We start from the raw sequence: 18,492 nt of genomic DNA on the forward strand, positions 1-18,492 counted from the left end.
TTATAGGTATACTGATAGTTTACTAATTAAATACTTGTTGTACACTTTGAAGTAAGGGCACTGTTGAAATAATTCACCCGTGCACTTTGTTTTCAGTCAGGTTGACATATAAAGAGAAAGGAGGAGAAGAAACTACATGTAATGTCATTGAGCCTCACGTGTATCGTCATCATGGATCATCTCAGCTAGTGTTAAATTAATAGTTCACCCAAGAATGAAAATTCTGTCATAATTTATTAACCCTGAAGTTGTTCCAAACCTGTACGAGTTTCTTTTTTCTGTTGAACACAAAATAATTTTTTTTGAAGAATGTCAGTAGCCAAACTGTTGATGGTAGCCAGTGACTTCCACAGTACTGCAAATATATATATATATATATATATATATATATATTCAGTGGGGATGAGAAACTGTAGCGTACAGCAGCTCATCAGAGGGGATTGTGGGTAACTGTGAGTGAACTGGCCTGTGTGTGTGTGTGTCACCTCGTCTCTTGTGTCTTAATTTGCACACAGTCAGAGTGAATCCACCGATCAGCAGCAGAATCACACACACACTAATAATGGAGATCACGGAGAAATCTGAGAATAAAACACACCAAAAGAGTAATAATTAAAGAGATACAGTATACATAATTGAAATAATATCTACACAAATATTCTAAATGATGATGTTTATGTTCAATTCACACATTTATCAAGAACATGAGTTAAAGTGATGTCTAATCTGTAGCATGAAGCTGCTCTGATTCTGATAAAGTTGAACATGAAATCCAACTCAGCATGTTTTATATCCAATACAAATATCTGTTTTAACACTTACAGGTTATAAATAAAGAGCAACTGTGAGCCTTAACAAATTGTACATAAATGAAACATTTAAAGCATGGCTTTGGCGTCGTCTGATGATCTCTTACTGACCAACATCACTGAGAGTTGTCATGCACAGCTTCATATGTACAGTATTTCATTCTATATAAAAGCTGCACTACTCTGCAGTTGAATGAGTGTATTTCAGTCTCTCTTCTGCAGAACTGTACAGGTTCGGCTTCGTCGCTCTGTTGAGTCTCGTGTGGTCTGTGGGTTTCCTGAATAAAGACCGTTAATTCTTTATAGCCATATTAAACTGAGACTCTGAACCTTCAGCTCATTATCTCTAAACCAGGGCGTCCAATCCTGCTTCCAAAGGTTTAGCTCCAAACTGCTCCAACACACTTATCTGGAAGTTTCTAGAAATTCTGAAGACCTTGATTGGCTGGTTCAGGTGTGTTTAATTATTGGAGCTAAACTCGATTGGACATGCCTGCTTTAAAAACACCCACTTTATCTGTCAATCACAAATATCACAATCAAATCTGCTACAAACACAGATTGCAGAAACATTTATACCCAATTTGACTTAAGTGTTTGTTCTACTCACTCATAATATGTAGGTGAACAGTGTTAATAATGGAGTAACTGTACGAGTCTCTGTTGATCCAAACTCCACATAAATAAACTCCTCCATCATCTGGTGTCACAGCAGTGATTCTCACACTGAAGATGTGTTTATGTTCATCATCAGAAATACTGAATCTTTCTTTCTTCTTCCATCTGCTGTAAATCATCTCAATGGAGTCTTTTTCTTCTTTGAATATGATCTTGGGATCATTAATATGATTCTGTGAATATTCACAGCTGAAATTGGCAGATTCTCCAATATTCACCATCACTCTCTTTGACACTTTACAACATGACTCTGTGATTTACATAGCGAAATGTATTTTATGAATGTAAATGCATTGACATGATCAGTGGTTTTACTAAAAGACTTTGATCGTAAAATGACTGACCTTCTTCTTCTTTCACATTCACAGTCATATATATACGCTGGTTGTGAAGAACATCAATTGCGTATCTTCCAGCATCATGTTGATTGAGTTCTCTGATGAAGATCATGAGGTTTCCCTCACTGTTTCGATAAAGTGTGAATCTTCCTTCATTAATCCATTTATCATGTTTCTTATCATTTATTATTGTTCTCCACTCAGGTAATTTGGCCATATATTTAGCAGAGTCACTGGACCAAAGTTTCCCAGAATCAACAAGAAGACTTCCTCCAGAATATCCCGTGACGCTAAAGCATCTCACTGCAGCTGTCAATCAGATTGATACTGTGATCAGAAAGCTGATGAACAGAAAACAGCATCATTACTGCAGTGATGAAAGAGAAAAGCTCTGACCTGAGATCAGGTAGAAAGTGAGGAAGATGAGGAGGATCTTCATTGTGAGTTGAGTTCAGTCTTCTTTATGCTGAATGATCTCTGTGTGAATCTCTCTGTCTCTACATCTGTCTGCTTTAGTTACTTCCTCTTTATTCAGCTCTTTATCAGTAATGAGCAGCTTTACTGGCTCCTCCCACCATCACCACTGACTGAACATCACATTAATCACACTGAAAGAGCGCCACCTAGTGCAGTTACACTGTCTGATACTGAGAGCTCAAACAGGTTTTATGTTCTCGAAGTAAACTGATCTGCATCATTTATATCTTCCATTAGAGGGCGACAGTAAAACGTACATGTAAGTTCACTGAGGCCCTTTGCAGTCCTTCTCAAATCTGTCCTGAAGACCGCCCACCTCTGATCATTTTGGATGTCTGCCTCATCTAACACAGTGGTTCTCGAACCTTTTCAGGCCAGGGACCCCTTATAGGCTATAGGTCCACCTCATAATAATAACTGTGATTAAACCCAAAGTTACAGGGTGGGAGTAACGATGTACTTGTTTTATTGAAACAAATGGTCCCCATCTGTAAATATGCACTTTTTAATAATACAGCACAATTATTTTAATTTACCTTATTTTCCAGAGTTTAAGTCGCACCTAAGTATGTCGCACCCGGTCAAACTTAAGTTGAGAGAGAAAGAAAAAATAATAATAATAAAAAACAGATAAATCACATATCAATTGAATTTTATTATTACATTCAAAAATCATGTAAAATACCAGTAGATAAAATGAAATGTTTACAAACATTATAAATATGTATTTTAGATCCCCTTACTCCACAACACATCTCTAAATGTTGTACTGTTGTATTCAGAACAAAAGGATGAAAAATGTAAGTAGACCTAAAATAAAATGAAATAAGTTACAGTGGCATTCATTACAAACAACATACTGTTTGAGTCATTTTTTTAAATGTTTTATTTTCTAATGTTTAATATACAAATTTATATACTGCATAAATATGAAATGAGGCATTTAGTGCCATATAAGGAGAAAAGGAAAGAGTAGAAACGTATAGAGTAGAAGCTTAAACCTCACTGGCCCTTTGCGGAATGGTTTGCTTTTTAGTTATGGTAGTCCAATTCTCTTCCATGAACTGGTTCTCTCTGACAGTTTGTGTCAATGAACCACTGTGTGTGTGTGTGTGTGTGTGTGTGTGTGTGTATATATATATATATATATATATGTGTGTGTGTGTGTTTATGTCATCACACAATTATGTCATATTTATGCAATTATATTATTGAAGCATATAAAAAGAATGATTTGTTTGCGATTTGGACATCACTTTTCACTGTCTTCTACTGAGAAGGTTTACATCTTTTTTGCATTTGAAACATCTGAAAAGCAGATATTTTATAATGCACACTTACAACTGGAGTTGGTTGGACTTGCTGTATTAGCAAAAACTTTTGAGATTGAGATTACACTTCCCTTTAGCAAATATTTCAGATGACCTGACTAAAGCTGGGATATACTATAAAGAACATTTTAACTTTTCATATTAAACAAATTCACAGCATGTTTTTATGGAGTGGAAAGTCTGATGATAAGATATGCATTTGTTTTTTTTTTTATCACACATGCTGTTGGCTAAAGGGCTTCTTGGTTTGACTCGAAGAAGATAAACTGATCAAAAGAAAACCACAAGCTGAAGAGCATCTCATGTTGAGCACACTGACCACAGTATTAAACAACCCTGCAAACACAAAGCAGTCACTTTATGCTACTAAAGAATACAAAAACCTTCTGTAAAGATTCACCACTTCAGTGTGTCTCATTTGCTTTCTGTCTGATAATGATCTTAACCATATCACAACACAACATCAGCAAGTGACATTTACAAACATTTACATTTACATGTCTAAACCCACAATTGTATTTGTATCTTTCGCTGGCTGAATTCAGAAAAGCAAACTAACATACAACTATTACTATTACTGCTATATGAAGATACTCCATGATATTTTAAAATGAGAGAGAGAGAGAGGGATACAAGTTGAGTGTGTGAATTACCTGCTTCTGTGCATCTCTCTCTACAAACAATAAAGCTGTGAGTTTAGTTATTATTTTAAAAACAGCGATTTTACCTCTTTTTTTACTGAGAAATATAATGTAGCGATTCAGTAGTTAAGCTGTTTTATTTATAAAAGTGGCTGGGCAGCGTTGATAGGAAGTTTCTGTGCTCCTGAATGTTTCTGTGTGCGCGCAGCACCATCTATGCATTAAATGATTTGAATGCACACCTGCGTTATATGTATGTACGTATGTTTGTATGTATTTACATATAGGCCTATATATATATATATATATATATATATTAGGGGTGTGTAGAATATATTAAAATATTCGATCTGTAATTATTTTTCTAAAAATAAAAACACTATTCAAATTTTACTGCATGTTGCTTTGCTGGCCGTAAATGCAGGGAATCTATGATAAATCCTAAGCACGCACACTAAAAGTCAGTTATAACTAAATTCACTGGGTTGCACTGTGGCGCGTTAACAAGTTTATTTTGTATTTGATCACAGAATGTCGTCGTCTGCCTCGCGAAGTTTGGAATCACTTTGATCAAAATGATCTTAGAAAATGGAATTACTTTTGATCAAATTAATCAGTGAATCTGAGTTATCATAATATCACCACCACAATGAGAATCACATGAAATCCAAACACCAGTCGACTGAGGAAAGACAGCTGTTCATCACTGCATTCATGATGGCAGGTGAGCGCAGCTGTAGCCCAAGTGAGCCAAGAAGAGAGCTGATCCGACAGCCAAATGATCTTGCGACATAAGCTTCCTTTAAGAACAGAAAACACACAGCGCTGTAAGAAGCTCAGCACACCGTTATCTTTGTGTCTCTGGAACTCTATGTGTTGGAACGCATTCTTACTGTCATCAGACTGAGGAGCCAACTTTCACCTGAGCACGTGGATATCATTGTTTTCTCAACCTTAACATGTGAAACAATATAAACACAATAAACAAAGGCAGACTTGAGTGTATGTACTTTCTGTACTGTAATTGGCAGTCTGCTTTATTTTTTCCGTTTGCTCTGCTTGAGTTTGAATGCTTTTGTTCTTTATATTATATATATACGTGTGTGTGTGTGTGTGTTTTGTTTGTTTACACACGTTTTCAACTAAAAGAAAACCTTGAGATAAAACGTAACGTTGTTGTAGAACATTTTGTATAATGCAATCATAAGCTTATTCAGAAATGGTGACAAAATCTTGACTATTAAAAAATAATGTCTTTCTCGTTAAAAGTAATTAAAATAAATAATCGAAAGTAATATTAATTTTTATGAGTCCAAATATTCAAATACAATATTTCTGAAAAATGCCCACCCCTAATATATATATATACAGGTGCATCTCAATAAATTAGAATGTCATGGAAAAGTTAATTTATTTCAGTAATTCAACTCAAATTGTGAAACTCGTGTATTAAATAAATGCAATGCACACAACTTTTCCACGACATTCTAATTTATTGAGATGCACCTGTATGGTAACCCATACTCAGAATTTGTGCCTATCCAAGTGCACACACACAGCAGTGAGTAGTGAACACACACGGCAGCCATTTTTTGCTGCGGCACCTGGGGAGCAATTGGGGGTTTGGTGCCTTGCTCAGGAGCACCTCAGTTGTGAGTACTGAAGGTGGAAGAGAGTGCTGGTCATTCACTCCACCCACCTACAACTCCTGCTGGTACCGAGACTCAAACCCGCAACCTTTGGGTTAACTAAAGCTTTTAAAGGTTTATATGGAAGCTTTTATATGAGATTGAGATTATTAGGAACCAAGGAACATGAAAATAACAAAACAGAGAAGTTTGCTGAAAATAATAGTGGTTGACAGTACATGTTTAAAACAAAGTTCAAATAATACAATATCCATGTAGAGAGACCCAGATGTGCAGTAGGTCAGTAATTTTTATATCGACAAGACCGATTATTATATTAATATCTAGTTGTGTGGAAAAAAACCCCACAAGTTTTACTGCATTAAATTTAGGAGCAACAAAAACAATATATTAATGTCACATTAATGACAAATAAAATATAGTGTCTTACCTTTATCCTTGCTGACGTTTAAATTCACTTTAGTGGTGATGTGAGTTCCACACCAGTATATCCCAGAATCCTCTTCTCTCAGATCAGTGATGTTCACAGTAAAGACTCCAGTAGATGATTCATCACTGAAAGAGAATCGATCATCTCTGATCGTCTCCAATGAAACTCCATCCTTCACACACATGGAGGCTTCATGTGCTTTGCAGAAGCTTTTCTGATCTTCATCATGATGTTTGCACTGGATTGACACGTCGTCTCCTTCATACTTAGTCAAGTTCAGCTCTGGAAATGTTTACAGACACAAGAACATCAATTCACAGCCGTAGTTTCACATATTCAGATGCAGAAACCTTCCTCACCCTCGTTCATGATGACGATCAGATGAGTGTAAAGATAATTGAGGTCTGTTTCTAATGTCACTGCACACCAGTATTTCCCAGCATCCTCTGCTGTCAGTCCAGTGATGGTCCCAGTGAAAACACGTGCAGTGACGTTATCATTCAGAGTCAATCTGCCAGTCTTGGTCTCTTTCTCTTCTCTCACAGTCTCATTAAGAGTATTTCTGTCTCTAGTGGAGCACTTCCCCTTACAGAGAGACTTTGGCTTTGATTTATAGATTGAATCATAAGGGCAGATGATCTCAGCAGATTCTCCTTCATGTCTCACTACTGGAGGCACTTTAAATAAAGAACAAGTAAATTACAACATTAATGTGCTTATAATATATTTATCTATTTGGTTTATAATGTAAACAATCATACTTTAACTGCTCATGTTCCTGCTCCTAAATAATATCACATCTAATCAACTCTGCTGCAAATTTCAGAAACGTTTAAACAAGATTTGATTGAGTTTGTCCTACTCACTCATAATATGTAGATGAACAGTGTTAATAATGGAGTAACTGTATGAGTCTCTGTTGATCCAAACTCCACATAAATAAACTCCTGCATCATCTGGTGTCACAGCATCTCCTTCATGCCTCACTAATGGAGGCACTGTGAACAAACAAACACAGACATTTAACACAAATGATTCTGAATATACTGTGTTTACTGCAATTAAAGGGGAACTTCACTCCTGGCAAAATGGGCTGTCTATGTAGGAGAAAGGTGAAAAAAATCAGTGCTACCTGAATAGGGAAAACAAAGAAACAATGCTGATGTCCTCCCTCATGCCAAATAGGTATGAAAAACTTCAAAACCCATAATGTACTGGGCATGTTGCCATCCAAGGCCACTCCCACCAGTCTGCTATGGATACGCTTGACCGGAGTCAAATACTGCCTTTGTTTAGTAGGAAATACTTCTTAACAAACTTTCTGTCATATAATGGCATCATTCCTGGATGCAAGAATTTAAAAAGTAAACGTTTAGCAAGAGTGAGTGAGAGTGAGTGTTTCCAGCTAAAGATCCAGCATGTTATAGACAGTAAAGAATCATAAATATAGTGAGAACAGAGCGATGGTAAATCTGAAAAAAAAAAAAACTCTGTTTGTAGTCAACATTTCAAACTGAAAGACTACAAAACAAACAAAAAAAAAACAGATTCTGTCAATTCCACCGAATCAAAACGGTGTCCCATACAGGTAAGATAGCTGTTGCCATAGTGTTCCATTTTTACCATAATGCTGTCACAATTTCCAGTGATAAAACGTCTCAGGTTACGCATGTAACCATGGTTCCCCGAGAGGGAACGAGACACTGCGCCCCCTAGGGGGCACATTGGGAAATGCAGCCTGCATGACCGGTGTCTGAAGCACATGTGAAACAACGCCAATCTATTGGCCCACCTGGCCCATGACGTCATAGGCGAGATGCCCGGAAGTATAAAAGGGCACCTGCTGAATACGTCATCCACTTTAGCTGTCTGAAGGAGACGTAGACAAACAGGCCGAAGGTATGGCAAGGGGGCACAGTGTCTCGTTCCCTCTCGGGGAACCATGGTTACATGCACAACCTGCGACGTTCCCCTTCTAGGGAACTCAACACTGTGCACCTGGTGGGAGAGCACCAAGGAAGTGACAGGGCCATGCCACTGATGCCACGGGCCGCTCACGCAACTTGGCAGAAATGGGGGAACCCGAATGGATCAAGGGGAACATCGCATCCAAGTTAAGAGCACAGCTATCCTCAGATAGTTATGCTTTGTGAGCAGAACTAGCCTGGATACACAAGACCACTGAGGAGGCCAACTAGAAAGCCTCTATAGGAGCATCTATAAGAGATACTACTTAAATCCCAGGTAAAGAGGGTAGCTGCTGAGCTCCTCAGATAGCTATGTCCCTAAGGTCTTATGAAGGCTTGTGGACCAGAATAACATAGCCAAGATAATCTTCCTACAGAGCTGCCCATACCACAGAGAGTGGGCTATCTACTTACTACCCTAGCAGGGGAGATAGTACTGTCTAGGCAAGGGCTCAAAGAGACCACTACTTAAAGACCCTAAAAAGGGGAGGAGTCACTGAGCTAGCACACAGATATTCTCTGATAGCTATGTAGCTAGGAAGGGCTACCACAAAGGGGGACCGTCTGAAACTACGCAGACCACAAAGAGTGGGCTGTCTACTTATGACCCAAACAGGGGAGACAGTGCTGTCTAGGTAAGGGCTCAAAAGACAGCTACTTAAAACCCCAAGCAGGGGAGCGATCACTGAGCTAGCACATAGCTATCCTAGCCACAGGTAGCTATATTCAAGTAAGCCCATCCTGCCAAAACAAATGACCCAAACAGGGGAGACAGTGCTCTCTAGGTAAGGGCTCAAAAGACAGCTACTTAAAACCCCAAGCAGGGGAGCGATCACTGAGCTACCACATAGCTATCCTCAGATAGCTAGGCTCTAGGAAAAGGGACCACTCCATTAGAGGGCTTACCGCAGCCGCAATGGAACACATCTAGCCTCAGATAGCTGTATTCAGGTAAGCCCAACCAATAGCTGGAATATAACCACCCTCAGATGGCTATACTAAGGAGGTCCCCAATCCGCATCAGAGCCTAGATAGTCTTCCTACAGAGCTGCCCAGACCACATAGAGTGGGCTATCTACTTAATACCCTAGCAGGGGAGATAGCACTGTCTATCTCCCCTGTCTATCTAAGGGAGCAATCACTGAGCTGGCATATCGATATCCTCAGATAGCTATGTACCTAGGAAGGGCTACCAGAAGGGGGATAAGGAGGTCCCCAATCCTCATCAGAGCCTAGATAGTCTTCCTACAGAGCTGCCCAGACCACATAGAGTGAGCTATCTACTTACTACCCTAGTAGTGGAGATAGCACTGTCTAGGCAAGGGCTCAAAGAGATCATTACTTAAAGACCCTAAAAAGGGGAGAAGTCACTGAGCTAGCACACAGATACCCTCAGATAGCTATGTATGTGGGAAGGGCTACCAGAAGGGGGACCGACTGAAACTACCCAGACCACATAGAGTGGGTTGTCTACTTACGACCCAAAGAGGGGAGACAGCACTGTCTAGGTATGGGCTCAAAAGACCGCTACTTAAAACCCTAAGCAGAGGAGCGATCACTGAGCTAGCACATAGCTATCCTCAGATAGCTAGGCTCTAGGAAAAGGGACCACTCCATTAGAGGGCTTACCGCAGCCGCAATGGAACACATCTAGCCTCAGATAGCTGTATTCAGGTAAGCCCAACCAATAGCTGGAATATAACCACCCTCAGATGGCTATACTAAGGAGGTCCCCAATCCGCATCAGAGCCTAGATAGTCTTCCTACAGAGCTGCCCAGACCACATAGAGTGGGCTATCTACTTACTACCCTAGTAGTGGAGATAGCACTGTCTAGGCAAGGGCTCAAAGAGATCATTACTTAAAGACCCTAAAAAGGGGAGCAGTCACTGAGCTAGCACACAGATATCCTCAGATAGCTATGTACCTAGGAAGGGCTACCACAACGGGGGACCGACTGAAACCACCAGACCACAAAGAGTGGACTGTCTACTTACGACCCAAAGAGGGGAGGCAACACTGTCTAGGAAAGGGCTTAAAAGACCGCTACTTAAAAACCCTAAGCAGGGGAGCGATCACTGAGCTAGCACATAGCTATCCTAGCCACAGGTAGCTATATTCAAGTAAGCCCATCCTGCCAAAACAATGGCTGGAATATAACCAACCTCAGAAGGCTATATTAAGGAGGTCCCCAGTCCGTGTCAGTCCCACAGTAGGCTAGCAAAGGACCATGCTATTGACTAGAAGATCTCACAAGAGAGAGATCCAGACCATCAGTAAATGATTCGCTAAAGAGCGAACACAAACATCATAGTCTGAGATCAAGCCTGATGTAAGCAGTAGCCATAGCACTAGAGGGCTGGACACAGCTATCCTGGAATAGCAGTTCTCTCAGATAAGGCTGAAGATTGCCCAGGCCACGGAAGTGGGTCATCTATTTAAAACCCCAAAGGGGAGACAGCACAGTCCAGGCAAGGGGCTCACGGAGACCACAATCTAAAAACCCTAAAAAGGAAAGCGGTCTCCGCGCTGGAACACAGCTATCCTCGAATAGCAGATTCCTAAATAAAGGCTTCAGCACTTACTCGAGAACTTGTGCCCAGGGGAACCCGACCTAGTTATTAGAATCTAGGCTAGAATATAGCTGAACCTCAGACCGCCAAATTCCAGAGCAAAAAGATATTCCCCATAATATAGGTCCGCCCACGATCTCGCAGGATCAGGGCTGAAACGAATCCGTGCTCACACTTCATCATCATAACAACCCAACAATATCTGTGGCATCTGACAACCCGTATAGAGAGTATGTGCGGATGCCGCAGATCAAAACGATGAACGCGAGGTGAGATAAACTGTGCCGCGGCAACGGCAGAACCGGGCCGCGAGACATAAACGCTCTGTTCCGTATCCCTTGGGAATAGGAACAAATGCGAGTGGAGCCTAGACATCGTGACTCATCACAATGAGCGCGTAACTCTGAACGTGCATGCTTTTTGCTGAGACAAACACAAAAGCAGAAAATGCCCTCGAGTGTTAGAATCCAAACACAGAGGCACACATTCCCTAAGGCGCTGCTCGACTTGAGCACTATTCGCGGGATCCGATAACCCAAAAAGGGCATCTCAACCCCGTGAATCCCGCAATCCGAGTCTTCGCCGTGCCTCAGCAACAGCGGGACCCGAACCACGAGACGCAACCACTTGTCACTCATCTCTCGAGAAGAGGGACAAATGCGAATGGAGCTTCTTATTGGATAACACACACAATGAGTGCGTTTAGAGCCCTCGAGCACTGAATGTGCAAGCTCCTCACCAAAAACAGATGACAGATAGATTGTGCGCATCCTCAAGTGCCAGAAACCTCTGGAACGGAGGCACACACTCTCCACACCGCTCACCTGCCCTGGTCTATCACATGCACTTCAAACAGACGGCTCCTGAATACAGCAAAGAGTGGATGACGTATTCAGCAGGTGCCCTTTTATACTTCCGGGAATCCCGGGACATCATGGGACAGGTGGGCCAATAGATTGGCGTTGTTTCACACGTGCTTCAGACACCGGTCATGCAGGCTGCATTCCCGAATGTGCCCCCTAAGGGGCGCAGTGTTGAGTTCCCTAGAAGGGGAACTACTTTTACAATAAACATTTTGTTAATAATCCTCTGTCGATCCAAATGTCTGTGGGCATGGATACAAAAATGCCAAAATCTAATCTGTATGCCGAAGTATAATCTGTTCACAAAAGCCCCGGAGCTTTGACTTTTGCTTATAAATAAAACAAAACATTTATTGGCCCACGAAACACAGAGAACAAGTGAATATTGTTCATTTAGATATGCAACCGACATTATAACAATAAAAAGTGGTTCGAAAATCAGTGAAGTTACACTTAAAATCATCTGAATGGACTCACTGATGAGGTTGACCTGAATTTTAGTGTTCAGGGAGATGAAAGTCAGATATGTGTCTCTGGTTTCTGCTCCACACCAGTAAACTCCAGCATCTCTCACACTCACATTACTGATGCTCACTCTAACAACTCTCTCTTCATTTCTCTCAGATGAAGGATTCATTTCTGTCACTTTAGATGAACTGATGGTTTGGCAGATGTGATCATCAAGCTCTTTGCATAAATTAACTTTATGTTTCTTTGGGACCTGACAGGTGATGTTGACTTCTCCACCAAGATACACAGATTCAGTCACAAACGTTGCATCTGTAAACCGAGAGAAATTGCATAAAAATCGAAAGAAAAACTCACACACACACACACACACACACACACACACACACACACACACACACACACACACACACACAGACAGATTATTCCTCGCTGAAGATTTATCTGATTCTTTACAGATGTATTTTGCTTTGGTTTTGTATTGAGGATGTTCACACTTGATCATCAGTCTGAGGAGCCGATTACTTTATAAACATTCAACTTATCTGTCAAACAGAAATATCTGACTGAATCACATTTATCAAATTTGACATCTCACAAATACTACAAGCAAATACTATTTTCTAGAAGACATTGATAGTTTCTATTACTCACTCATAATATGTAGATGAACAGTGTTAATAATGGAGTAACTGTATGATTGTCTGTAGTCCCAAACTCCACATAAATAAACTCCTCCATCATCTGGTGTCACAGCAGTGATTCTCACACTGAAGATGTGTTTATGTTCGTCATCAGAAATACTGAATCTTTCTTTCTTCTTCCATCTGCTGTAAATCATCTCAATGGAGTATTTTCCTTCTTTGAATATGATCTTGGGATCATTAATATGATTCTGTGAATATTCACAGCTGAAATTGTGTAACTGTACGAGTCTCTGTTGATCCAAACTCCACATAAATAAACTCCTCCATCATCTGGTGTCACAGCAGTGATTCTCACACTGAAGATGTGTTTATGTTCGTCATCAGAAATACTGAATCTTTCTTTCTTCTTCCATCTGCTGTAAATCGTCTCAATTGAGTCTTCTCCTTCTTTGAATATGATCTTGGGATCAGTAATATGATTCTGTGAATATTCACAGCTGAAATTGGCAGTTTCTCCAATATTCACCATCACTCTCTTTGACACTTTACAACATGAACCTGTCATTCACAAAATAGTGAAATATGTTTAGCATATGCTTTCATCAGTAGTTATACTAAATAGAGACAAAATGTTCTACAATAGGCGCGTTTCCATTACCCTTCAAATTGCGCAAATTGAAATTGCGAATTGAAAATACGCCTAATGGAAACGCTTGTGTGTTCAGTTCTCTGATGTAGATCATTAGGTTTCCCTCATTGTTTCGGTAAAGTGTGAATCGTCCTTCTTTAATCCATTTATGTTTTGTATCATTTATTATTGTTCTCCACTCAGGTAATTTGGCCATATATTTAGCAGAGTCACGGAACCAAAGTTTCCCAGAATCGACAAGAAGACTTCCTCCAGAATATCCCGTGATGCTAAAGCATCTCACTGCAGCTGTCAATCAGATTGATACTGTGATCAGAAAGCTGATGAACAGAAAACAGCATCATTACTGCAGTGATGAAAGAGAAAAGCTCTGACCTGAGATCAGGTAGAAAGTGAGGAAGATGAGGAGGATCTTCATTGTGAGTTGAGTTCAGTCTTCTTTATGCTGAATGATCTCTGTGTGAATCTCTCTGTCTCTACATCTGTCTGCTTTAGTTACTTCCTCTTTATTCAGCTCTTTATCAGTAATGAGCAGCTTTACTGGCTCCTCCCACCATCACCACTGACTGAACATCACATTAATCACACTGAAAGAGCGCCACCTAGTGCAGTTACACTGTCTGATACTGAGAGCTCAAACAGGTTTTATGTTCTTGATATAAGGACAAATGACCTTCAAGTGAATTGATCTGCATCATTTAAATCTTCTACTAGAGGGCGACAATATAATGTACATGAGGTGAACATGAGATACAATGAACAAAAGGCATTACATATATACATTCTCATATTAACATTAGCTGCCAGATGGAGAGAGAAAATGAAGAAAGGAGGAACAAAAAGAAAGAAAATTACACACATTTTCAGTGCAGCTGTACTGGGCAACGCTGGTAAAATGATGCTACCCTCTCGTGATGTTATGCTCTGCTCACATGCTCTGATAATAATAGCTTTGCAGGAGTATTTGCATAATTAAACAAACAAACAAACAAACAAAATCTGTTAAATCTGATTCTGTTGCATAGAACTGAATAAAAATAATATATTTATATTTAATATTAATATATTTTCTGTCCAATTTTTTGTTTTACTTTCAATAAAAGTGTGGTTACTTTATTGCATTGTATTTTTTATTTATTTTGTATAATTAAATTATTGAGTCAAATTAAAAAGTCTTACAAAATTATTTTATATTATTTAATAATATATATTATTATATATATATATAACATTTTCACTTTCATGTGTGGTGAAGTATTAAGGGGAAAAAAATCAACATGAGCTAGCAGCATGGCAGAGGAGGAGCTGGTGCCAAAAAAGTACTGACATTATAAAATATAAAAATAATATATAAAAAGACATTAAATCTCTCAAGATCTCAGCAGAGGACGATGAAACAACTCACAAACAGCAGCAGCAGCTTCACTCATTACTAACCAGGGGTGCGTTTCCCAAAAACAACTAAGGTTGCAAGTTCCGTCGTTATCAATAGAGTTCAATAGAACTTACCAGCTAACAATGCTTTTGGGAAACGCACCCCAGATTTACTTTATTTCTGTCAGACGTCCACAAAAGTTTTTATTGAGAATTTATGGAGGCTACATGTTGATGTTTAACCTCAAGTCTCAGCATTTCATTCTTTGTGACTTACAGTCACTTCACCAGCAATTCACCATTTAATTTGAGAAAACTATCGAAATATCACACACACACACGCACGCACGCACGCACGCACGCACACACACATACTGTAATAGACATTGAGCTGTAAAATGATACCTGATTGCCAAAAGAAGGTTTTTGCAAGTGTTATGAATTGATCTCATTAGTGTGTAAGACTATGTTGTTGTGTGTGTGTTTCTGAGGGCTTGTGTGTCATGTCTGAGGGCGAAGTTTGTTTTTTTCAGCAAGATTGAAAAGTTTTGAGTGGAGAGCTTTATTTTGACCTGAAAATAGCAAGTATGGGGAATTGGGTGAGAAGTTATGGATTTGTGTTTAGAGTTTCGAGAAAAGGAGTCACAATGTCAAGAAATGTGTTTAAGCAATCGAGAAAAACTGTAAGTTTACAGTAAACATCTGTTGTGCAGCACTTTGTTGGCAAAAAATGAAATTAATAGTTACATTTTCATTTGATTATATTTTGAAAGTTAATGTTTTGACACCTTCTTCTTGTTTCCACCACTTTTGATAATAAATTTGTATTAAATCATACATCCAGAAAAAATTAAAACAGGCAACACAGAATTTATTGAATAAATAAATAAATACATAGATAGATAGCATTTCATAGGGTCCTATTATTGTACAAATAAATAAATAATAAATTGTTGTTACATTTGATAAGTTTTATTATTTCAATTAATTAGATCTGCTGTTTGATTACTACAATTTAATTTAACAGTTAAAACAGAGTCCAGAAAAATGAAAAAAAAAAAAAAAAAACAGAATCCAGAAAAATTAAAGGGGTCATATGACGTTGCTAAAAAATAAGATTATTTTGTGTATTTGGTGTAATGAAATATGTTTATGCGGTTTAGGGTAAAAAAAAAAAAAAACACAGTATTTTCCACATACTGTACATTATTGTTTCTCCTTTATGCCCCACCTTTCTGAAATGCGCCGATTTTTACAAAGCTCATCGGTGTCATGGTACGCTGTTGGAAGGAGTACGAGGGAAACGAGGAGTACAATAAAAAGTCTTTAATACAAGGAACACAGGATAAATCCACACAAAGGGCGCTGGAGCAAACACACGTACACAACGAGTAGACCCGACAGAGACAGACTGCACAGACTGGGACTTAAATACAGGGGATGATTGGGGAAACACAGGTGTATGGGATGACTAATCAAATTAAATAACAAAACGAGGACAGGAACATGACCAAATAAGGGAACAGAAACAGGGGCAAAACATGACACAGACAGTCCATGATCCTGACATTACGCCCCTCCCGGAAGATGCGTCCTCGCACCGTAGAACAACAGAGGTTCCCAGAGGGGTGGGAACTAAGGAGGAGGCTCAGGAGGAGGACGGATGTCCGGGAGGGGGCCGGCAGACAGAGTCCAGGGAGGAGACGATGGAGGGAGGAGCCAGGGAGGAGACAGGAGGGGCTTGGAGCAGGAGGAGCCCAGCTGGACCCAGGCCACAGCCATAATGTCGACCCACGGTGACCGTATTGATGGTGGGCTGAGAGTGGGAGGAATGGCCGCCGACTCCAGGGTCCCGACCAACGGCGGCGGAGCAGGTGGCAGAGGAGCCCGAGGCGGAGATGGAGAGCCAACGATCCAAGGGGATGCCGAGGATCCGGGGGGCCAAGGTGGAGCCGAGGGCTCTGGCGACCGAGGCGGATGCGGAGATCCGGAGACTCAGGAGACTTTTTAGCATGTGACTGAGTACCAAGTTTGAGCTGGCGGGAGGAAGGAGCCCAATGGAGCCAGTGGGTCTGAGCAATGAGGAGCAGCCGGAGGAGCGGAGTCCTGAGGCGATGGTGGGTCAACGCCCGACCAAGGTGAAGCCGGAGGGACGAGGGAGCCCGGTGGAGAGAGTCCGGTCCTCAGAGGCTGGAGGCGGAGGTGAGGGATTCTCCAGCCATGGCGACCGTATTGATGGTGGGCTGAGAGTGAGCAGAGGGGCTGCCAGACGACAGCGGTGGAGGAGGCTGGAGCGGGTGGGAGGGTAGGCATTTGTGAGCCTCCGGGCATTCAGGGCCAAACTCTGGATCGGGAGACCCCGCTAGGCTGAACACTGGAACAGGATGGCGCTCTGGAGGAGCGGACACTTGAGGGCGCTTTCGAGGTGCGGGCACTGGAGGGTGCTTTCGAGGAGCGGGCACTGGAGGGTGCTCTGGACTGGGCCATATTCAGCTCACCCTCAGCCACAGTGCAGGGGACGGAGCTCCTCTCCACGCTCACACCGTCCGCGGCCTTCTCCCTCGTGACGGGTATTGTGGCTGGAAATAGCTCTCTGTCAACGGTGGGCTCGGGCTGATGCTCCACATCGCGGGGAGATGGTGGGCAGGTCTCTGGGTCTGGAGTGGATCTGACGAGATCATCCACGGGGTAGGATGGTGATCCATTTCTCGCCAGAGTCCACTCAACGAAGGCAACGAAATCCTCTCAAGGATCATCCTCGGACGACGGCGCTCTGGCTCGCATCATAGAATGAGCAGAGTGCGTCGCTCGGGTAGCTGGTGGTGCTAGCTAACAGCCGGAACAGTCTTGTATGGTCCTCAAGAGATCTGTCCCTCTGCTCCAGCAGGAGGAGGAGGAGGAATTCGGGGTGAAGGAGGGGATCCATGGAAACAACGGGAACAAAAGAAAACACAGAGGAAAAAAAGGAAAACAAACGGAGGGGAAACACACGGAGGTTACTGTCTTTGGTCGGGTCTTCTGTCATGGTACGCTGTTGGAAGGAGTACGAGGGAAACGAGGAGCAGTGTTGGGGAAAGTTACTTTTAAAAGTAATGCATTACAATATTGCATTACACAAAGGGCGCTGGCGCAAACACACGTACACAACGAGTAGACCCGCCAGAGACAGACTGCACAGACTGGGACTTAAATACAGGGGATGATTGGGGAAACACAGGTGCATGGGATGACTAATCAAACTAATTAACAAAACGAGGACAGGAACATGACTAAATAAGGGAACAGAAACAGGGGCAAAACATGACACGGACAGTCCATGATCCTGACAATCGGTCTGAAAAGCGAGGTGTGCTCTGATTGGCTAGCTATCCAGTGCGATGTGATTGACCGAATACCTTACTTGTAATGCGTTACCCCCAACACTGACGAGGAGTACAACCAAAAGTCTTTAATACAAGGAACACAGGGTAAATCCACACAAAGGGCGCTGGCGCAAACACACGTACACAACGAGTAGACCCGCCAGAGACAGACTGCACAGACTGGGACTTAAATACAGGGGATGATTGGGGAAACACAGGTGCATGGGATGACTAATC

The 18,492-nt window shown here is 41.2% G+C and overlaps 2 protein-coding genes across 2 annotated transcripts; both read right to left on the reverse strand.

The window, feature by feature from the left end:
* Positions 1-393: 393 nt before the first annotated feature.
* Positions 394-12,881, reverse strand: LOC107703664 (polymeric immunoglobulin receptor-like). The gene is made up of 5 exons (XM_016506389.1): positions 12,878-12,881; positions 12,233-12,535; positions 6,713-7,030; positions 6,354-6,635; positions 394-581 (listed from the first exon to the last, which is right to left on the reverse strand). The coding sequence occupies exons 1-5, from the start codon at positions 12,879-12,881 to the stop codon at positions 394-396; spliced, it is 1,095 nt and encodes a 364-aa protein (XP_016361875.1).
* Positions 12,882-12,963: 82 nt separating this feature from the next.
* Positions 12,964-14,026, reverse strand: LOC107703665 (uncharacterized). Its single transcript, XM_016506390.1, has 4 exons — positions 13,867-14,026; positions 13,529-13,788; positions 13,133-13,428; positions 12,964-12,993 (listed from the first exon to the last, which is right to left on the reverse strand). The coding sequence occupies exons 1-4, from the start codon at positions 13,935-13,937 to the stop codon at positions 12,964-12,966; spliced, it is 657 nt and encodes a 218-aa protein (XP_016361876.1). The 5' UTR covers positions 13,938-14,026.
* Between the last annotated feature and the right edge of the window lie 4,466 nt (positions 14,027-18,492).

This window comes from Sinocyclocheilus anshuiensis, unplaced genomic scaffold (genome assembly GCF_001515605.1).
Source record: "Sinocyclocheilus anshuiensis isolate Anshui unplaced genomic scaffold, SAMN03320099.WGS_v1.1 scaffold274, whole genome shotgun sequence".
Taxonomy (NCBI): domain Eukaryota; kingdom Metazoa; phylum Chordata; class Actinopteri; order Cypriniformes; family Cyprinidae; genus Sinocyclocheilus; species Sinocyclocheilus anshuiensis.